This window comes from Choloepus didactylus, chromosome 9 (genome assembly GCF_015220235.1).
Source record: "Choloepus didactylus isolate mChoDid1 chromosome 9, mChoDid1.pri, whole genome shotgun sequence".
NCBI lineage: Eukaryota > Metazoa > Chordata > Mammalia > Pilosa > Megalonychidae > Choloepus > Choloepus didactylus.
In genome coordinates this window covers 91,896,076-91,920,119 of record NC_051315.1, presented here as the reverse complement: position 1 = coordinate 91,920,119, position 24,044 = coordinate 91,896,076, and the positions used below count along the sequence as shown (strand labels likewise).

General features: G+C 37.4%; 1 protein-coding gene across 5 annotated transcripts in view; it reads right to left on the bottom strand.

Annotated features, from left to right (window-relative positions):
• Positions 1-22,576, bottom strand: part of SGO2 (shugoshin 2) — a 50,976-nt gene extending 28,400 nt beyond the window's left edge. For 3 of the 5 annotated variants that reach the window (XM_037850119.1, XM_037850122.1, XM_037850123.1), the window contains exons 1-5: positions 22,453-22,576; positions 19,514-19,648; positions 17,628-17,803; positions 16,768-16,845; positions 8,919-9,004 (exon numbers count right to left, since the gene is read on the bottom strand). In XM_037850119.1, coding sequence (XP_037706047.1) covers positions 8,919-9,004; positions 16,768-16,845; positions 17,628-17,803; positions 19,514-19,646 — 473 coding nt within the window. In that variant the 5' untranslated portion in view covers positions 19,647-19,648; positions 22,453-22,576. Of the gene's footprint in view, positions 1-8,918; positions 9,005-16,767; positions 16,846-17,627; positions 19,462-19,513; positions 19,649-22,452 lie in introns of those variants that run through there. The other 2 variants (XM_037850120.1, XM_037850121.1) reach the window with 2 other exon arrangements.
• Positions 22,577-24,044: the final 1,468 nt, after the last annotated feature.

The following is a 24,044-nucleotide window of genomic DNA, read 5'->3' as shown; positions in this document are numbered from 1 at the left end:
ATTTCCATGGAAGTGTGGACCCCACCCATTCAGGGTGGTTCTTGAATAGTTCACTGGAGTACTTCAGAGAGCTCAAGAGCTGACACAGATACTTGGAGACACTGGGACATGCAGACAGAAGGACATATGGAGATGCTGGGTTAAAAGAAGCTGAGAGAGACATTTTGGAGAGAAGCTAAGATACATAATCCAGAGTTTGCCCTGGGAGAATAAGCCAAGATGCAAAAGAGCTAAGAGATGGAGCCCACAGTTTGCCCCAGAGAAGCTAAGAGAGGACTCCCAGACTCTTAAAGAGAAACGCTCCAGGAGAACCAAGCAGAGAGCTAAGAGAAGCTAAGAGAGACAGAATCCCAGAGGCATTTTGGAGAAAACCTATCTGAAACACAACCCGGGAGCAAAGGACCAGCAGATGCCAGTCACATGATTTCCCAGCTGACAGATGTTCCAGACACCATTGGCCTTTCTTTAGTGAAGGTATCCTCTTGGTTGATGCATTAGTTTGGACATTTTTATGGCCTTAGAACTGTAAATCTGTAACCTAATAAATCCCCTTTATAAAAGCCAACCCATTTACAGTATTTTGCATAATGGCAGCTTTAGTATACCAGAATAGGGGCAATGTCATCAACATGGCAATGTAAACAGCAACTGAAAACTTCCCCTCAGATATTCAGCAAAAAAGGTGGATAATCCTGATGTATTTGGAACTATGGAGGAGCGTATGGACAGGAGAAGAACCCTACAAATGCCTAATTGAAGAAGAGAGAAATCAGGTAGGGGAATTCCATTCCAGGCCTGCTGGTCTTTTCCCCTCCTCCCCACTCAGCATCATGCAGCATGGAAGGAACACAGAACCAGCAGTTGGGATTCCTCTCACCTTCCATGGGGGACAAAGACTATTAAATCGTTCACAGCAGTGAGACAGATACCCATTGTTTGGAGATCAAGGAGATAGGGTAGGACATTTCAAGAACTAGATCAGTGAGGGACAAAGAGTCTGAGAAAACATGGGCAGAGACTGATGCCACCCCTGGGTCTGAAAGCCCAATGGGAACATAGTAGCTGGGGGCCCAATTCTTGCCTGGGGGACAGCTGAAATCCATGGCAGCTGGGGGAATCCTGTTCCACAAGGAGAATGGGGGACACAGTCCCACACTGAGTCAAACTTTTCCCAGCAAAGTGAGGGCGCAGGAACCCATAAGCTTCAGCCGTAACCTGTCAGACGAGGACTCCTGGAGGTAATTCAGTCCTGCCCAGCCAGACTCAGCTGGGCTCCAAGAGGTAATTCAGCCCTGCCCAGACAGACTCAGCATGGCTCCAAGAGATAATTCAGCCCTGCCCAGCAGACTCAACCAGGATCCAAGAGGTAATTCAGCTTGCCTAGTCAGACACTGCTCCAGATCCAGAAGGTAAACACCTTCTGAGGACAATTAAGTCTCCGAACAGCACCATCTGCTGGGAATATTAGGAATTTTCAGAATCTCTTCAGACCTTATTCCAGGCCCACTGGGGCTGGTCTACACCCCCTGCATGGGAACACAGTCCAGTTTAAGTTGAGAAATACAGATGACCCAACGGTTAAAGCAGTGCTCCAAAACAAACCCAGGACTTGCTGGCTGGTGAAAACCACAGCACCACTGGGAGCCAGCAGACATGTTTTACCCACACATAGAGAACTTGCTGTGGTGTCCAGTGCCTATCTCCCCAGAGGCAGGCTGCTGTGGGTACCTGGTTTTGGGAGGAGAGTGGGTGACAGCTAATCTGACAACTGGCCAATAAGAGAGACATATAGACAGGGCAAGAACCAGAATAACAAGAGCTAAAAAATTCTGATCAGTTATAAACAGAAGCTATGTTAAAGGTCTACAGTAAGTTGAACTGAATGCCAAAGAACAGATAGAGAACAAAGCCAACCAACAAGAAAACCCAAAGTTAAAGAGTGAAAACTACCTCTAGAATAAACTAATCAAGGAAACCAGATGCCCAGACATCAATAAAAAATTATGAGTCACACTAGGAAAAGCAAAGATATGGCCCAAAGGAAAAAAAGTAACACTTCCAACAAGATACAAGAGTGGAAAGAACTAATTAAAGATGCTCGAACAAACATGCTAAACCAATTAAAAAAACCAAACCAATGTGCTGAGGGAAGATTTGGCAAAAGAGATGAAGGATATAATGAAGACACTAAGAGAAACTAAGGAAGAACTTGAAAGTTTGAAGAAAAAATGGCAGAACTTACAGGAATGAAAGGCAAAATGGAAGAGATAAAAGCACAATGGAGAGGAGAAACCAAGATGGCGGCTAGGTGAGACAGGTCTAAGGAACACCTCCGTGGAAAACACTAGAAAAGGACCACAGAGTGACCCAGAATACTGGTTACAGCGATGTGCCAGCTGCACGAAATCTGCTAGTTCCTAGGGGCTGTATACTTGGTGAAACTGGGAGTCTGCATTCTGAAACGAGTGAGTAAGCTGCCTGGAAGTCCCGCAGCTGTGCGGTGATCTGGGGAAGCCAGGGTTTGGCGTCTGGAGACCAACGGGTCTTTTAATTAAAAAAAAAAAAAAAAAAAAAAAAGGGAAAAATCCAGGTGCGGCTGCAGGTGCGATCGTGGGAACCACTCAGTAAAACATAGCAAGAGGGGGCTGGACCGGCCTTGCGGTGTCTGGCCTGCAGGATAGCCCGAGGCAGATATCCTGGGGGCTGGGGGAACGGAGGGAAGAGCCAGAAGCGGAATGAAATCCTGCAGCTAGCAGCTCGCTCCCGGGAGGGATGGATTAACTCCTGCCTGGGGCCATGCCCACAGCCCAGAGCCCGCCAGTTGTCCCGGAGCTGTGAAGAAGGAACTGTGCAACGAGGGGAGTGTGGAAATGCCCCGTTCGGCCATTTTCGCATCAGGCTGAAAGCGAGCCGGCTCGGCCCTCTGGCCTGGGGCTTCCCTTGAGGGACAGCGCGCACTGGTGATGTAGCATGGCATTCCCTCAGAAGAGGTCCTGAAGGATAGCAGCTGGGTGGGGGGACCCGCTCGGAGATCCCAGGGACACTATGCCAAGTCCGGTGATTTGTGGGACAGTGAGAGAGAGGGGCTGGGGCTGAAATGAAATGAAGGCTGGGACTCTTGCGGTGGCCTTGAATCTCCGGGAACCGGGGGAATTTGAATATTGAGGCTGTCCTTCCTCCCTGGGCACCCGTACAAGCACCCCGCATTCAGGGCAGACAGCTCCAGCAACACATCCAGGCTGAGTTCTCTGGCTGGACCCCACAAGAATCATTTCCCCACACACCACGGGGACAAGGCAGAGAACTGACTTGAGAGGTATAGGTGACTCACAGACGCCATCTGCTGGTTAGTTAGAGAAAGTGTACGTCACCAAACAGTGTTTCTGAAAAATTAGATAGGTTTTTTTTTTTTACAAATTAAAAGAACCCTGTCGAGCAGAGCAAATGCCAAGAGACCAAAACAACAGAAAATCTCAATGCATATGATAAAACTAGATGATATGGAGAATCCAACTCCAAACACACAAATCAAGTTATCAGAAGAAACAAAGTTCCTCACAGAATTAGTCAAAGAAATACAATCGAGGAACAAAAATATGGCAAAGGATTTAAAGGACATCAAGAAGACCATGGCCCAAGATATAAGCAACATAAAGAAGACCCTAGAAAAGCATAAAGAAGACATTGCAAGAGTAAATAAAAAGATAGAAGATCTTATGGAAATAAAAGAAACTTTTGGCCAAATTAAAAGGCTCTGGATATTCACAATACAAGACTAGAGGAAGCTGAACAACAACACCTCACTGTCCTAGAAGTCCACAGAACAGAAAATGAAAGAACAAAAGAAAGAATGGAGAAAAAAATCGAAAAAATTGAAAAGGATCTCAGGGAAACAATAGATAATATAAAACGTCCAAACTTAAGACTCATTGGTGTCCCAGAAGGGGAAGAGAAAGGTAAAGGTCTAGAAAGAGTATTCAAAGAAATTGTTGGGGAAAACTTCCCCAACCTTATACACAATATAAATACACAAAGCGTAAATGCCCAGCGAACTCCAAATAGAATAAACCCAAATAAAACCACTCCGAGACATATTCTGATCAAACTCTCAAATACTGAAGAGAAGGAGCAAGCTCTGAAAGCAGCAAGAGAAAAGCAATTCACCACATACAAAGGAAACAACATAAGACTAAGTTGTGACTACTCAGTGGCCACCATGGAGGCTAGAGGGCAGTGGCATGACATATTTAAAATTCTGAGAGAGAAAAATTTCCAACCAAGAATACTTTATCCAGCAAAACACTCCTTCAAATTTGAGGGAGAGCTTAAATTTTTCACAAACAAATCCTGAGAGACTTTGCCAATAAAAGACCTGCCCTACTTCAGATTCTAAAGGGAGCCCTACCAACAGAGAAACAACAGAAAGGAGAAAGAGATATAGAGAATTTTAACAGAAATATATAGTACCTTACATCCCAAAGCACCAGGACACTCATTTTTCTCTAGTAATCATGGCTCTTTCTCCAGCAGGGACCATAAGCTGGGACATAAAACAAGCCTCAAGAAATTTAAAAAACAAAATTGAATATACTCAAAACACATTCTCCAACCACAATGGAATACAAATAGAAGTCAATAATTTTTGAACTGTAATTCCACTATTTACTTCCTACATGATATAAATTACACAAACCCTAATGACAAATCAGTGGTTTTGAACTCAATGTAAAATATGTAATTTTAGACAACTATATAAAGGTGGGGGAATGGAGGAGTATAGGAACATAGTTTATGTGTCCTATTGAAGTGAAGGTGGTATCAAAGAAAAACAAGATTGATATGGATTTAAGAGGTTAATTTTAAGCCCCACAGCAAACACAAAGAAATTATCAGAGAATATAACCATAGAGATGAAATGTAGAGTTTGGGTTTAGAGAAATGGGGGAAGGGGCAATGGGGAGTTAAGAAATGAGGGTGGAGTTGCTGTTTGAGGTGAAGGGAAATTTCTAGTAATGGATGGTGGGAAAGAGCATTACAACATTCTGAAGGCGATTAATCCCACTAATGGAAGGCTAGGGAGGGGGTGGAATGGGAAGATTTAGGCTGTATATAGGTTCCCACAACTAAAAAAAAAAAAAAAAAAAAAAAAAGACAGCCTAAATAGATGATTGAATGCCAAGGATGAACTTGGATGGAATTAGAGGATAGAGGACAGGTGGCTCCAAGGGACACAGTTGAGACATAAGGTAAAGGAAATATAGAATGTAAGCTTTGTATCATTGTTGAACCTGTTGTACTTCTTAGCTGTGCTTAATGGGATTGTATAAAAGAATGTTCTTGTTCATGGGAAGTGTATACGTGAATTATAGTGTATGTTCAAGGATGTGTGCAGCTAGCTCTCAGATGTTCAGAAGACAGAGCAATAGATGATGCATGATAGGGAGGGAAGGAAAGAAATAGCGATGTGACAGCATGTTAAGGTTGGTGGGTTGAGCTATCGGGGGAGGGGGGTCAGGGTATGATGGAATTCTTTGTATGGGGTTAGTATTGTTTTTGCTACTGTTCCTATAACTTTGAATTTATTTCAAAATAAAATTAAAAAAAAAAAAACACAATGGAGACTTAAACAGCAAATATGAAGAGGGAGAAGAAAGAATTAGTGACCAACTGTCTGAAATCCTAGACACAAAGGAACAGATAGGAAAATGAATGGAAAAATATGAACAGGTCTCAGGGAACTGAATGACAACATGAAGCACACGAATATACATGGGTGTCCCTGAAGGAGAAGAGAAGGGAAAAAGGGCAGAAAGAATGGAGGAAATAACCACAGAAAATTTCCCATCTCTTATGAATGACATAAAATTACAGATTCAAGAAGCACAGAATACCCCAAACAGAAAAGACCTGAAGTGACCTTCTCCAAGACACTTACTAATCAGATTGTCAAATGTGAAAGACAAAGAACGGATTCTGAAAGCAGCAAGAGGAAAGCGAGCCATCACATACAACGGAAACTCGATAAGACTATCTGTGGATTTCCAGCAGAAACCATGGAGGTGAGAAGACAACGGTATGACATATTTAAGATACTGAAAGAGAAAAGCTGCCAACCAAGATTTTATATCCAGCAAAAGTGTCCTTCAAAAATGAGGGAGATAACTACTTTACTTCCAACATGTTCCTACTCTACCCCAAGAAAGTTACCTAATATAGCAACATTTCTGTTTATGGATGGATGAGTAGAAAAATAGGGGAAGGAAACAAACAGACAAAGGTACCCAGTGTTCTTTTTTACTTTAATTGCTCTTTTTCACTTTAATTATTATTCTTGTTATTTTTGTGTGTGCTAATGAAGGTGTCAGGGATTGATTTAGGTGATGAATGTACAACTATATAATGGTACTGTGAACAATCGAATGTACGATTTGTTTTGTATGACTATGTGGTATGTGAATGTATCTCAATAAAATGAAGATTTAAAAAAAAAAAAAAACTAAATAGACACCCTCACAATGCTGCATCTCAACTGGAACCCAAATAGTATCAGAAAGTCACCAACTGGAATCACATTACTCCAAACTTCCCAAAACAAATGAGTGGTTGTAATTTTTTCTTATCTTTAGTGTACTGAGGAACACACTTCCAAGTTGACTACCTTCCCCCAGGATATGATTCAAGAGACAATCAAATATTAGGCTTTATCCTCTAACATTCTAGGGATTTAACATCATTTGTCTACAAAAGAACTGCCCCTAAAGAAAAAACAAGGGCCCAAGTATTCTGTATTGTCCCGCTCAGAACCTATAGTAAAATAATATTGAGAGAGACAAAAGAATGCTGGCTACGGTGATCAAAGTTAAGAGCCAAGATTTCGCTTCTCAACTATTGTTCATACGATAAGAATTCTTTTCATGAATTGGATGATATCTTTTCCATCAATAACACTTCCACCATACACCCTGTATTTTTTTAAGAATATTATTTTATTTTGTAGATATTTGCCTAAAAACTTAGGTACTGTTTTCTTTTTGTTGTTGTTACAGTGGAGAGAAGATGAACAAGATATTTCTACCTACTTCATTAAAACAGTGAAATTGTTGCATTAAAAAAAAAAAAAAAAAAAAAAAAAGAGGGAGAAGGTGAACTCACTGCCCTTCCCCCTACATGGGAGCTGCAGGATATAACTTCTGGGGATGAATCTGGACCTGGCATCATGGGCTTCAGAACATCTTCTTGAACAAAAGGGGGATGTGAAATGAAATGAAATAAAGTTTCACTGGCTGAGAGATTTCAAGTGGAGTAGAGAGGTCACTCTGGTGGACATTCTTACACACTATATAGATAACCCTTTTTAGGTTTTAATGTATTGGGATAGCTAGAAGTAAATACTTGGAAGTATAAAACTTCAACCCAGTAGCCCTGACTCTTGAAAAGACAATTGTATAGCAATGTAACTTATATGGGGTAACAGTGTGATTGTGAAAACCTTGTGGATTGCACTCCCTTTATCCAGTGCATGGATGGATAAGTAGAAAAATGGGGACAAAAACTAAATGAAAAATAGGGTGGGATGGGGTGGGAGGTGATTTGGGTGTTCTTTTTTCTTTTAATTTTTATTCTTATTCTTTCTGGTGTAAGGAAAATGTTAAAAAATAGATTAGGGTGATAAATGCATAACTGTTTGATGGTACTATGAACAGCTGATTGTACACCACGGATGATTGTATCGCATGTCACTATATCTCAATAAAGTTGAATTTAATTTTTAAAAAAATGAGGGAGAGTTTAAAATATTTAAAGACAGACATACACCACGTTTGTGAATAAAAAGACCTGCTCTAAAAGAAATACTAAAGGGAGTACTACAGGCTGATAGCAAAAGACAAGAGAGAAAGTTTGGAGAAGAGTGTAGGAATGAAGACTATCAAGAATTAAATAAAGGACCTACCAGACAACATAATTCACTATTTGAAAACTACAACAATTAAAAGGTACTGCTACTGTACAATAGGCAAATCTATGAAACAAACAAAAATAAACAGAAAGTGACAGAGTAGATATAAGAAATTCCTTACTATGGTACAGATAACATTTCAATATAAATAAAAGCATTAAACCTGTAAGCTATAGGTTTATATGCAGAACCAATATTGTCTAAAGAGGCAGAAGGATTTTGGTCAATGCCACTAGTTCACTGATTCATTTCACCCCACTGAGCCTCAATGACTTTGCCTTTAAATTGATAGTTTTGAAATAGGGTCCTTTATATGACTTATAATCAAATTAATCCAAAAAAATGAGAATTTTAGACAGGAAGGGAATAGAAAAGATGAAAGCTAATTTTAAAGCTTGGAGCAGTATGCAAGATAATTAGATAAAAATGGTTATCAGATTTACATGACAGATGAGGCCAGTGGTTATCTGGGGGAAAAAGAAAGAAAAGAACTAAATGGTGGCATGATACCACAAACTCGATTATTGAATTGAGGGGTAAGCTTCCTTGGAGCTCTGGAGAAACAACCTGTAGCAAAAAAGACACCACCAATCATCTCATTTAGAACATCGTGGGCAAAGTATAGGTTGATGAAACCCAAATGTTGTGTAAAATATACAAACATTGATCATGTTATATAAAATCTATGTAATCTGAACCTGTGTAAATCAAAACCATATGCCTCAAGATCCACCCCTTTCTCTAGGGTCTATGGGAAAACTGAATATTATTTCAAAGTTTAAAACTGAATTCTATTAAATTATTGTCTTCAATTTCTTTTATTAATGCAATGCCAACAACGTATTTTATGTTTTTAGTGTTTTTCTATATTTCAAAGAAGCAGGCTAAATAAAAACTACTCAAAGTCCAATTTAGATAGAGGTGTACAAGGCAATATTTAACCAAGTTTTGAATAGATTACCTTGCAAACAGGAGATGCATTGACTTGCATTGTTTACTAACACGTTTCTTCTGGCTAGCTGGTAGTAGAAAGGGACTCTGATGAAACTATTTGAAAAGAACAAGGAAAATTAAAAGAAATGAATTTCTCATCTCATTAAATCATGTTTATCTTAAAGTATCAAATTAAACAAGGATATCAATAGAATTAGCCTTCAGTAATTGAATGAGAATCAAGTGGTGTTGAGATCAAAACACAGTTCATCCTTAATGATGCCACCCAAAGATAACTGTCAGTAATATTTTGATATATAACCTTCCAAACTTTCTTCTGTGGACAGAAATAAATACATGTGTATACCTAAACACATAGCTCTACATATAAACCCAATAATTCGTGTCTACATTATTGGATTGCATGTATTTTTATGCATGTATTCATGTATGTACTTTTAAATGGCTTTTTATTCAAGATCTGGATGACTTTAGTATATTTTAGGTTTTTGCTTATCTACATTTTCCAAATTTTCTGAAATCAATGTTTCAATCATTTAATAAAGACCATAAAATTAAGCAACATACAATCATGTTTTCCTAATATAATGCTAGGCCGTAACACAAAAAGTAAGTATGGCCAAATTGACAAGCTTATTTTTAAAAATTCACATGGAAATGCAAAAGACTTAGAATAGCCAATTTTGAAGAACAAAGTTGCAGGATTTACAGTAACTAAAACTATGTGGTATTAGCATAAACATAGACAAATATATTAATGGAATAGAACAGAGAGTCCAGAAATAGACCTATATATATTTGGTCATTAATTTTTGAGAAAGGTACAAAAGGGCATATGAGGGGGTCGACACTTCTATCCTTGCCAGGCTATAACATGGCACCTCTCCTTTTAACCAGGATAGTGTAAAAAAAGACCCAGGGGAAGCTGGGACAGCCCAGTAGTAACTGAGCACCCCCCCACCCAGAGCTGTCAGTAGAGAAAACATGAAGATCCTAGATTTCTATCCCCACTTGGTGATAACAAGGAGCCCCTTTTCCCTCTACCCTGGGGTAGTAAGAGAGGAGGTCTGGTGGAAAGCCAGGATTTTCATCAACTTCCAGTGGTAACAAGTCTCCCCGCCCCTGCCCGCACTGCCCCAGAGTCCTGTTATCAGAGACCATGTGAGAAGAGTAAGGAAGTGCCCCTCCCTGTTCCAGCCAGGGTGCTGTCAGCCTGAACTCCCAATCCCACCCATTAGCAATGAGGCACCTCTTCCCACCAGTGTATCAACAGAGGCTGAGTGGGGAACCTAAACTTCAATTCCCACCTGGCAGTAGACAGCACCTCCCCTTTCCCTACCAGCACAGTGTAAGAAGAGGTCTGCTAAAGCAGATTTAAATAAGACTGAGTTTCAGAGCCTAAAACCTAAAATGTCCATGATACAATAAAAAAAAATACACCATGCCAAGGTTCAGGAAAGTCTAAATTTCAATGAGAAAAAATAGTAACAGATGTCAACACCAAGATGACACAGGTGTTTCAATTATCCAACAAGGATTTTTACACAATCATAAAAATGCTTCAGTAAGAAATTACTAATATGCTTGAAATAAATGAGAAAAAAATAGAAAATCTCAAAATAAATAGAAGATTTAGAATGAAAAATAGAATAACATTAAAAACTCAATGGATGGGCTCAATAGCAGGATGGAGAGGATAAAGGACAGAATCAGTGAACTTGAAGACAGAGCAACAGAAATTACCAGCCTGTATAAGAGAGGAAAAAGACTGAAAAAAAGTAACAAGGGATCAGGGATTGGTGGGACTAAACAAATGGTCTAAGATTAATGCCACTGGAATCTCAGAATAAGAGGCAATAAGTATCTGCAGAAATACTGGCTGAAAATCTCCCAAACTTGGCAAAAGACATAAATCTACAAGATTCAAGAAGCTGAGTGAATCCCAAAAAGGAAAGACCCAAAGAAGTCCATACCAAGATACATTATAGTCAAATTTCTCAAAGCTAAACACAAAGAACAAAATCCTGAAAGCAGTGACAGAAATGACACCTTACCTGGCAGGTAAGAATTAAAATAAATGAAATTAAGTGTCTGACTCAAAATTAGAAAAGTGACAACAAAATAAACCAAGAAAAGTAGAAAGAGGGACTTACCAAAGACAAAAGCAAAAATTAATCTTTGAAACAACAAAATAGTAGAACTCAAAATTAAATCCAAAAGATGGTTCTTTTTAAAAAACAAATAAAATACAAAAATCATATGACCTAAACATAATGATGTAATCAAGTGGAGGAAAAGACAGGTTCCAAAATACACAGAACTAGACAACTGGGGAAATAACAACACAAACAGCAAAAATAATAACAACAACAACAACAACAATGGACACTTTGGTCAACTCTATGCAAACCAATTTGAAACTCTGGATGAAAAAGATAATTCTCTAAGGAAATGTAACTTAATAAAACTGCTAACAGAAGAAAGAAATCTAAGACCAGTATTCCTAGAAAAAATAAATTACTAATACTTCCACCAAAAAAGTCTCAGGTCTAGATGGTTTCACAGAAAAATTCTACTAAACCTTTAAAGAACAAATAACTCTAATTCTAATGCTAATAATTCACTTTTTCAGAGATTAGGAAAAGAAAGAAGACACCTACATTTTTCTTATGAGCTTATATTTATAACATTTTAATCAGTAACTAAAAAGACTGTACAAAAAGAAATGTCAAAGAAACCTTACATGAATAGCAATAGAAAATTAAAAGAAAAATAAATCATTTCTGAAGTTTATTCCAGAAATGCAAAATTAGAAGAGCTAGTAAAATAAGTCATCACATTAATACACCTAAGAAAAAAGAACCTATGATCATAGTCATACATGCTAAAAAGGCATTTTAGATTGTTTAACATTATTTTTCATTTATAAAGCTCAAACAACATAGCTCTCACAGCATAAACTTGCACCTTAACCTTAAAAAATAAATGTGAGCATCATTCTTAAAGGGAAAACAGTATTCAACATTTTATATGTATGTATGACATTCTACTATATTCTAGACATTGTTCTGGTATAGACAAAAATCCCTGCACTCAAAAAGCATACATTCTGGTAGGATGAACAATTAAATTAATAAGAAAAATGATACAGTATGTTATCTAGTGGTAAACACTAAGGAGAACAATTAAAGCAGGGAAGCTGGATATGAAATGTTGGGGTGGGAGTGAGGTAGATTTTAAATTTATACAGGGTTGCAAGGGAAAGCTTCACTGTGATGACGTTTTCAAAACTCTGACAGAGAAAAATTTCCAACCAAGAATACTTCATCCAGCAAAATTCTCCTTCAGATTTGAGGGAGAGCTTAAATTTTTCACAGACAAACAAATGCTGAGAGATTTTGCTAATAAAAGACCTGCCCTACTTCAGATACTAAAGGGAGCCCTATCAACAGAGAAACAAAGAAAGGAGAGAGAGATATAGAGAAATTTAACAGACATATATAGAACACTACATCCCAAATCACCGGGATACACATTCTTCTCTAGTGATCATGGAACTTTCTCCAGAATAGACCATAGGCTGGGACATAAAGCAAGCCTCAATTAATTTTTTTAAAAAATGAGATTATTCAAAGCACATTCTCTGACCACAATGAAATATAAATAGAAATCAATAATCAACACAGACAGAAAATTCACAAACACCTGGAGGTTAAAAATGAGGGGGAGATGAAAACATTCCCGGATAATCAAAAGCTGAAGGACTTCATCACCAGCAGAGGCTCTAGAAGGGCACGGCTAGGAAGAGGGACCTGCTCGGAAATCCCAGGGACCACATGCCAATACCAAGGTCTTGTGGGTCAGCAGCAGAGACGATCTGTAGCAAGACTGAAATGAAGGTTTAGACTCCTGCAACAGCCTTATATCTCCAGGAACACCTGGGAGGTTGGATTATTAAAGCTGCCCTGCCTCCTTAACCACTCAGACACATGGCCCACATTCAGGGTGGACAGCACCAACAACACACCCAAACTTGGTTCACCAATTGGACCCCACAAGAACCAGACCCCCACACACCACAAAGACAAAGTTGGGGAGAACTGTTTTGAGGGGAATAGGGGACTCGCAGATGCCATCTGCTGGTTAATTAAAGGAAGTGTACCACCAAGCTGTAGATCTGACAAACTAGAGATTGATGTTTGAATAATCCTTCATATCCTAAAAGAACCCTATCAAGTAAAGCAAATGCCAAGAGGCCAAAAACAACAGAAAATTTTAAAGCATACGAAAAAACCAGACGATATGGATAACCCAAACCCAAACACCCACATCAAAAGATCAGAGGAGACACAGTACTTGGAGCAATTAATCAAAGAACTAAAGATAAACAGGGAAAGCATGGCACACGATATAAAGGACATGAAGAAGAGCATGGCACAGGATATAAAGGACATGAAGAAGACCCTAGAAGAGCATAAAGAAGAAACTGCAAGAGTAAATAAAAAAATAGATGATCTTATGGAAATAAAAGAAACTGGTGACCAAATTAAAAAGATTCTGGATACTCATAGTACAAGCCTAGAGGAAGCTGAACAACACATCAGCTACCTCAAGAACCCCAGAACGGAAAATGAAAGAACAACAAAAGAAAGAATGGGGAAAAAAATCGAAAAGGACCTCAGGGATATGAGAGATGAAATAAAACATCCAAATATAAGACTCATTGGTGTCCCAGAAGGGGAAGAGAAGGGTAAAGGTCTAGAAAGAGTATTCAAAGAAATTGTTGGGGAAAACTTCCCTAACATTTTACACAATATGAATACACAAAGCATAAATGCCCAGCAAACTCTAAATAGAATAAATCCAAATAAACCCACTCCAAGACATATTCTGATCAGAATGTCAAATACTGAAGAGAAGGAGCAATTTCTGAAACCAGCAAGAGAAAAGAAATTCACCACATTCAAAGGAAACAATATAAGACTAAGCAGTGACTACTCAGCGGCTACCATGGAGGCGAGAATGCAGTGGCATGACATATTTAAAATTCTCAGAGAGAAAAATTTCCAACCAAGAATACTTTATCCAGCAAAATTCTCCTTCAAATTTGAGGGAGAGCTTAAATTTTTCACAGACAAACAAATGCTGAGAGATTTTGCTAATAAAATCCTGCCCTACTTCAGATACTAAAGGGAGCCCTACCGACAGAGAAACAAAGAAAGCAGAGAGAGATATAGAGAAATTTAGCAGACGTATATAGAACATTACATCCCAAATCACCAGGATACACATTCTTCCCTAGTGATCATGGTAGTTCTCCAGAATAGACCATAGGCTGGGACATAAAACAAGCCTCAATAAATTTTAAAAAAAATGAGATTATTCAAAGCACATTCTCTGACCACAATGGAATACAAATAGAAGTGAATAATCATCAGAGCCTTAGAAAATTCACAAACATCTGGAGGTTAAAAATGAGTGGGAGATGAAAATATTCCCAGATAATCAAAAGCTAAGTGACTTCATCACCAGTAGATCAGTCCTGTAAGAAATGCTAAAGGGAATTGTGCAGGCTGAAAGGAAGGGACACTAAACAATTGACTGAAACCACATGAAGAAATAAAGATTTCCAGTAAAGATCACATGGTAAATATAAATACCAATACTTCTGTATTTTTGATTTGTAACTCCACTATTTACTACCTACAGGATCTAAAATACATAAAGTGTAATGATGAATCAGTGGTTTTGGACTCAATGTAAAATATGTAATTTTTGACAAGAACTACATAAAGGTGGGGGAATGGAGGAGTATAGGAACATAGTTTATGTATCCTGTTGAAGTTAACTTGGTATCAAAGAAAACAAGATTGTTATAGACTTAAAATGTTAAATTTAAGCCCCACAGTAAACACAAAGAAAGTGTCAGAGAATATGATCATAGAGACGAAAAGTAGACTAAGGGTTATGAGAAGTGGGGGAAGGGGCAATGGGGAGTTAATAAGAAATGAGTGTAGGGTTTCTGTTTGGGGTGAAGGAAAATTTCTAGTAATGGATGGTGGGAAGGTGATGGCATTGTAACATTGTGAATGTGATTAATCCCACTAAATGGAATGTGTGGGAGGGGTTGGAATGGGAAGATTTATGCTGTATATATGTTTCCACAATTGAAAAAAGACAGTCTAAATAGATAATGACAATTAAATGCCATAGATGATCCTGGATGAGGTCTAAGAATAGAGGAGAAAAGGCTCAAAAGGACACAATTGGGACATAAGAAAGAAAATGAAATATAGAATGTAAGCTTTATATCAATGTTAAATTTCTTGAACTTCTTAACTACACTTAATGTGATTACATAAATGAATATTCTTGCTCATAGGAAATGTATATGTGAATTAAATTATTTGTTCAAGGATGTGTGCAACTTGCTCTCATATGTTCAGAAGGCAGAGTAATAGATGACGGATGATAGATAGGGAAGGAAAGAAAGAAATGGTAAAGTGACAAAATATTAAGGTTGGTAGATCGGGATATTGGTGGAGGGGGATTGGGTGTATGCTGGAGTTCTGTGTATGGGGTTTGTACTATTTTTGCAACTGTTCCTGTAAGTTTGAATTTATTTCAAAATAAAAATTAAAAAAAAAATCATCACAAAGACTATAAATTTAAATTCAAAAAATGACTTTTAAAGTTTTTAAAAGGGGAATTTGCAAAAAATTTAGAAAACACAGGAAAATACACATACAATGAAAAGCAATGATTAACACTTATTGCACTCTTTCCATTGCCAGACACACGCTAGTCACATTTAACTCTTACAATAACTCTTTGTAGATATATCATCATTATCCATGTCTGGCAGATGAGGAAATTAAGGTTCAAATAGCTTAAATTAAGCCATTGTCACAGGACCAGGAAGTAGTAGAGTTAGGATCTAAATACAGGCCCCATTTCAAAGCCATCCTCTCAAGTACTAAACTGCCTCCAGAATCTATCCAGAAATTTATCTAAAATTGGGATTTCATGGCATACATTATTTCATAACCTTTCTTTAGTTTACTTACCATGTAAATTTTGGCTTCTCATTAGTTATTCCTTCACAACACTATTTTTCCTGTTTAGATACTTGAGTTAATGTCACTAATATTTCATCTTTCTTTCTCCTTTGTTGATTTTTCTACTGATTTTATTTTCCTCATGCTATGTATAAGAACTGTTTATTAATAATATTAATGCTTTGTCTACCATGTGTTTATTTTCCCCAATTTGCCATTATCTTTTATTTTTATGACTTTTTAACTGTCTAAATATTTTTTCCCCTGAAAAATCTATCAGTAACTTCCTTTATGGTTTCTAACTCTGCTTGAAGGAATAGAAAGGCCCTCCTACAGAAATTAAATTCATTTGTATTTCTTCTCATTTTATATAATTTCTTTTTTATATTTAAACCCATCTAGAATTCATTTTAGAGGATGGTATAAAGTAGGATCTGAGTCTATTTTTCCCAAATAGTTTTTCAACTGTGTCAATCTTTTTTTTTTTTAATAATACCAATTCCTTGATAATTTGAAATGCTATCTTTACTTTCTACTAATTTCCTTTATGTTTTTGAATTTAAGTACTAGTATGTTCCAGTGAGCTGTCTAATTCTGTTACTTTTAATCTAAACCTAATTTTTATATAATAATTTCAAAAACTGATATTAATAACAACATGCTATGTGCCAGTTAAAATAGATAATATCATTCCTTTGCACAGTTTGAAATACGAACCTCTAACCTTGGTGCTATTTAATCTCAATTATCCTCAGTGATACTTAAAAATTACCCTTCTTACACATAAATTCTACTTACCTCAGAGAGACTGCTCATTTCAATAGCAGTTATCAAGTTATTGTTCATGAGTGTTTCTATTTCTATAAGCTTTTTATTCTGTAAATGTAAAATAAAGACCACTTTTAATCAATTGAGATTCAGACTTTATTATAATACCATAATGTGAAAAGACTTAGAAAACAATTTAGATCACACTGAGCTAGAAAGGTACTATACTATATAGGCCAAATAGCCAATCATAATACATATATTGAATGCTTTTGAGCTATGCATCATGAATATTCCTACAAACATTTTACTATCTTTGCATAATAAAATTTGACAAGTGAACATAGTTTGTCAGCCACAAGTACATTATTTTCCAATTTTAATTAATTTCTGCTCATTTTAGATTTAGAATCTATGGTTTACAGCCTAGGTAATTATTCGTTTTTAATGCCCTCTTGGTGGAAAGAGTTGGAACTTGGAAGGAAAAACAACTACTACAATTTTCATTCTATTTGACTTGTGATCAGCGAAATGCTAGGATTAGAGGGAACACAAATACTCTGGGAACTCTCCTCTTTTCAATTCACTAGAAGAATTATGCCCAGCATTAAAAAATGTGTTAATGCACCAACCTTTGCTTGTGATAAGCAATCAAAAGTTGGCCAAGGTAGTATACCGGTTCACAGAGCACAAAAGCACACATTTAAGAAACCTACTTAATTATCCCATTAGCAGTTTAATCTTTAACATAGATTTAAATGGTATACTGCCTTTCAATAATTTTTCACAATATCTGGAGGTCTGAGAAACTTTTTTTAGAGCTTCTATAACAATGTAGTTAAAAGATTTTGGTTATGCTTTAGAATTCAAGCACAATATAGCTTCCATACCAAATTATTTATCTTTAGGCGAAGAAACGTATTCTCAAAATTCAGCTTCTTCACTTCTTTTTGCAATAGCATCTTTTCAGTTGTGAGTCTTCGAGAATTCTCTTTCTCTCTACTAAGAGCCTGAGCTAATGCCCTGTTGTTGTGCTTTAAAGAAATTTTGAAAATAGAAGAATTATCTGTAAAAAGATTTTTAAAAGAGTTAATATTGATCTTACTTAATACCTTAATAAATTTTCGTATTCCTCAGTAAAACTATTTGGGACAAAACGTACTTCACTTTATATGTTTTAAATGAAGACTGGAAAAGAAGAGAATGAGTATGAAAACAGAGATAGAAATAAGAGGATTGTAGTATATACATGGTATTTTAGATAATTAGATCAGTTTCAAAAAAAAAATCTTGATACCTTTTGCTCTTTGACTAGGAGGTAGAATTCCACAGCTCTAATTAGAAGTGTACCATAGGAATTAGGGTAGCCAGTCAAGATCTTTGAAGTTTTAAAGCCAGTTTCTGTGGTTCCAGAACTGAACAAATTAGTTAATGCTCCATTTTTCAAAGTCCAGTTTCCAAAACCTTGAGTGAAAAGGGGCATACTTACTGTAAAGTTGGGCAGGTCATCTATCCTGCGGGATCTTCTACCTCTATCAAACTGATCATGTGGTAACTATTTCTAGGCATCTATCACAATCTAAATTTGACCTCATCACTTTAAAAGCACTATGTAAATATGATTTAAATCACTCCTGAAATGCTATTCTGTTGGTAGCAAAGACATTTGATTGTGACTTTCTTAGGAAATATAGTGTATTCCTTTGTTTCACTTAAAGAATAATTATTTTTTTCATAATTTTGATTTACATGCCACTATCCAATAATATATTCCATGGAATAAAAGTAGTGAATGTAAAATAAATTTTATAAAATTTAATATTTGTAAAATACTCAGGAAAAGTTAAAGCATCTGAAAAACAAAGCCAAAGAAAGTCTTTATCCTTGGCACAGAGAGAGGAGCTTCCAACAGCCATACTTGATAACAAATGGAAATAGACTAGAAACAGCTTAGCATTACCAGAAGTGAAAGGGTAATAATATCTCCTATTGCACTCATCAAACTCAGTGTTTTCTTTTCTAACAGTGAGTATACCAAGTCCTGCCATAGAAATAGCAGGAAATAGCCATTATAAGAAGTGAAATATACAACACATCCCTAGAGATCTGAGTAGGATCAACATCATAAATTGAAGACACATGGGTGGCTCAGCTGTTTCACAAGGCACACACAGTGATCTTTTACAGGAGCTAGATTAGCAGGAAATGTGACTACAAGGATACTTCCTCCCTCACTCCTTGGGTATGAACCACTGAGATAATTTTCAGTAGTAAAGTAATCAAGATTTATTTTGAGGAGTTTTCCTACTTCTTTTTTTTTTTGTGCCTTCTCATATCATAACTCCCAGAATCCATGACACCCCATCTCAAAAGTGCTTAGAGCCCTCCTGATGAACTCTGGCTATATATAATCATCTAAAACAGCACCCTTTCTGAGCCCACCACCTCTAGATTATCCATCTTCCCATTGCTACAGCATGCCAGAAGAACAAACTGTCACTCTTTTTAGCTCTTTTCCAGGGTAGGAGATAGCTGCCTTGGGCCATCTCAGCCTCACTGCCAAAAATTCAGCTTTCAGCCCTGAAGATTAATCATCATAACCACCTAATTACTAGGAGTTGAAGGGAACAGAAAGGATCAAATGGAAAAAGCTATCAATTAACAAAATAAATTGCCATTTTAGTCTCTACTTGATAAAAATAAGGAATCCAACATCATAATAGTTCTCCATGGAAAAATAAAAATGTGAGTATATTTCAAAACTAATGGCACTTACTTATTATTTTTGTTTTGATTTTTGAAGCAAGAGAAACATTCAACTTAGCAGTCTTTGAAATTCTTTTGTCTTTCACATGCTTCTTAATTCCTGGGGTAAAAAGTGAGCCACTTTCCATCACTGGGCACTCCATCACTGACGTACAAAAAAAAAAAAAAATCAGATTGTTAATTAAGAAAAGATAAAAGGGTAACTGATAAATAAGTTCTAAAAAGTAATGGTCATGGCTTAAACAATATGCTTTGTATAAAATTTGATAATATGAATGTAATCAAAAGTGGGTTAAAGTAGAATCCAAAAAGATAAATGACTTTTATTTTTTCATTCAAATTTATATTACATTTACGTTGCAGGCAGTGGGGACAGATGACATGATATGATCCCTGCTCTCATGGAATGCATAGTCCAATATAGGAACAGACACTGTTATGATACAATGTGAAAACTGTAACTTAGAGATATGTACAGAGTTTAATGCAAGTCCAGAAAACACATACCTAATGCTACTAGGGGTTGGTGGGAGGAAGCAGGCAGGAAATCTTGAACTCCGTCTATTGGTGTGTTAAGATTTATAGTCTATTAGACCTTATAGTCTAATAAGGGAAACAGGAAGATTACCTAAAGAAATGATTACTGTACAGTATGATAAGAACAATGGATATAATACACAATGTATAAGTGAAGTGATTAACTCTGCCAGGGCAGAAGAAAAGGGTCAGGAAAGGTTTCACTAAGAAGGTACAGTTGATTTTGAACCTCCATCCCCTCCCCAAGTCTCCCTGCCTCCATTTACAGGGATCTAGAGGAAACCCTGTTACCTGCTCCTGCCTAACTTCCAATACTCAGCCTTCTCACCACTACCTGTTTTGAGTCCACAGGACTAATCTCACAATGTTCTTTATCTCAATCACCACAAGAATCCCCAGATCCCCAGGTCACTCTCATCTCCGTCATTCTAATCTCCATCCAGCTCTGCATATCCCTCATTTGATCCCTGTGGTAAGTCAATGTCCATCATCAGTATATTTCTCTGGCCTCCTTACTACTCTTCCTCTTGCTCACTCAGCTCCAGTCACAATGACCTCTTCAGCATGCTTCTGCTACAGAATGTTTGTATTTCTTTTTTCCTTTTTATGGATTCTTCAAATAGCCACTAAGTCTGTTCAAATGTCACTTTTTTAGAGAGTCTCCCCACCCTATTTAAAATCACACACCTGCCCCCATTCTCCTCCCTGTCTTATTTTTCTTTACTGACTTATCAATGTCTAACGTACAATAATTTTCTTATTTGATTTCCTTATTGTCTGTCTTTTTCTATTAAAATGCAAGCTCCATGAAGGCATGGATTTTTATCAGTTTATTGGCTGCTAAATCCCTAGTGCCTTGCACATAGCAGCTACTGGATAAACATTTGTTGAAAAACTAAACGAATGGAAGAATTCATTCTTGCCCAATCTTGGAATGGGACTTCTCTGAAAGTGTGGAGCAGAAGACAGAAGATGTCAAGCAAATAATGGGAGGATGGTTTTAGAAGAAATTTCTGCAATGGGCAAGAAGTTGAACTAAGAATCTTTCAACACTAAGGCTCAATGCTGCTTCTAAAAGTTTTGCCAAAAAACAAAAACAAAAAAGCACCCTTAAAATCAAAGAGGATCGCTATTTACTCCGCAGTAATTTCATTAATAGAACATAGGCACACACAGAAACTCCATGCAAATAGTTGCATCTCACACCTGAAAGGAATCCTTAGAAATTTAGTCTATCTTCTAAAAACTCCAGTCAGGAAGAACAAATCTCATTTTACAAATTATGAAACCACAGCTGAATTGCCCTCCCCACTAAGCTAGCTCTTACCCAGTTCCCTAACTTAATAAATGGCACCATCAATCATCCACCCAAATGCTCATGCCCTCTCACCCCCCCAAATCAAGGTCCTGACTAGGCAGTACTTCAGAAACCACAGCCAGGCTCCTGAAACCCTCTTCCATTTTAGTAGGAAAAGATAGACAATAAGGAAATCAAATAATAAAATATAATTTTATTGTGATTTATCATATAGAGCCTGAGGCATTACAGATAGAAGTCAGAAGTGTGTAAGAGCCACAGTTTCAATACTTAAAAGCTATGTGATCTTAACATCTCCAAGTCTCAATTTTCAGATTTAAAATTACAGAAAATAAGAGCATCTCATTTTAAGGACCAGATGAGCTAATAAATGTAAAATGTCTAGTATAGGACCTGATACATAAGGCAGCATTTATTAATATTACTTATCTATTACTCTGTAGCTCCTGTCTGGCAAGCATCTTGGCTATCTCTAAATCAGAAATACTCGGTTCCACATCCAGTTGTCCTGAATCAGGTCCCTCATCTAGAAAAATCATCATACCTATTCTCTACCGAAATCCTACCTGTACATCAAGACCAATCATAAGTTCTAAATTCTCCTAGTCATCCCTCACTCACCCCTTTGCCTTCAGTCAGCCTAAATTTCCCTTCTCTCATAAACGAGAGCCCAAAGGAAGACTCCTTCAAGAACTTCGAGAAGCAGTCCCTAACATTCAGTGAGCAGATATTTATTGAGCGCTTACAATGAGCCACTAAGTGCAATAGAAGCAGAACAAAAACAAAAACAAACAAATAAAAAAACCCTTCCCTCAAGGAACTGATATTCTAACAAATGGCCCACCCTCCCCTCGACAAGCTGGGCGTTCAAATGCCGAGACAAGAAGGGCAGCGACTCAGATCTAACCCGGGGATTCACCTCAACGAGCCTCCCGAAGCCAGCGCAGGAGTCGCGGCCCGGGATCCCGGAGGGTGGGGGGACCTCCGGCCCGGCGGAGCTCGACGGACGGGACGCCGGCAGGTTGAGCTCCGGTAAGACACCACAGCGCCAGACCAGGGGAACCCACGCCAAATGTCAAAAGTCACAAACTTACCGCTTTTTTAGCGTGGGGCCACCACCGGGCACCCAGACTTGGGCGAGGAACCGCAGTCCGGGCTCGAGTTTAAACTCCTCAGCCGTTAGCAGTTGCCAGGCCGGCCAATCAGATACCGAGAAGGCGGCGGAAAAGCGTATGGTTGAGAGGAAGTAGGCGGTGGAAGGGGCGGGGACTCGCTGGGCTGGCCTGGAAGGGGCGGGGCCAGCCTGGGGTAGAAGGGCGTCTCTGGGCTCTGAGGTAGGTGGGGATTCGCTGACCCCTGGTACGCTGGTGAAAAAGGAGATTCTCCTTTGACAAAACTGCTTTATCAATCAGGCATCTAAAAGGCTTGATAGTCACCTGAAGTCCGTTGGAAGGTTTATGTTGTTTATGACATTATTAGGAGACTGCCCTCCCACATCTTATCGTTTCTTCTGCTTCCTTCGGACTGTCAATTGTGATTCCAGAGCTTTTATTTAGTTTTCACTTAAAAGCCATCTCGAATTTTCTTTAAATTTCTGAGGGAAAAGAAACACATTTCCTTGAAAATCCTGGATCTCATTAAGTTTAGGTCTTATACTAATGGTCTGTTTTAGCAGACTACCAAGAATTGTGTTGTTGGTTATACCCAACTACATTAAATAATATTTTATTCACTTTATCTTCCATGTCAGTTAGCTTAGTTTCCTTTCACAAATGACTTTCAAATTTTATACAAAGAATTTGGGAACAGGGTACAGAGAATAAAATAAAATTTACTCTTCAATATGCCATTAGAATGAAATTGAAAATAGCTTGTTAACTATTTTATGATGGATTATACAGTTATGCAGTAAACTTCATATTCCTGTCAATTTTTTGTTCATATGGAAACATCCTAGAATTGCAACTTTACATTTTACTTTAGACTATCTAGACAAAATGATGGAAAACATGCATTTAGACCTTGTAATCTAATATAATTCAAGATATCTGTCTCAAAACAGATCTAGATACATGAATCTTGTGTAAACATATGGGTATTTATTGACTGATTAGCTGCTAAAAATCAGAGTATAGTACAGTAAAAACTTCACTAATAGTGGTTTAGAATGGAATATTCTGGTTATAGGAAATTCTGGTTATCTAGCACCAGGTAGGTTAACTAGCATTTTATCTTGTTTATCCAGCTGGCAACATTAATATGTTATATATTTTTCCAAATGAATCATGTGATGACTCTGCCATTTAGTGGTTATTTTTGGTGCACTCAATCTCTCTAAGCTTCTGTTTCCTTATTTGTAAAATGGAGGTTAGGAACAACATCCAATGTATTTGTATGATGGTTCCAACCATCAGCCTCTTGTTCAAATATATTAATACTGTTTTCTTCCTAACTGACTCATTTTGTGGCTACAACTTCACAAACCAAAGCTGATATAGTTAGAAGTAGAGGAGACATTAAGAAATTATCAAAACATGAATAGTAATACCTCTTTTTTAATGCATTTTTTTATTGTGAACTTTAACATATATACACAACAGTAATAACTTTCAAAGCACGATTTAACAAGTAGAGAACAAATTTCAAAGAATGTCATGGGTCACAGTTCCACAACTTCACTATTTCC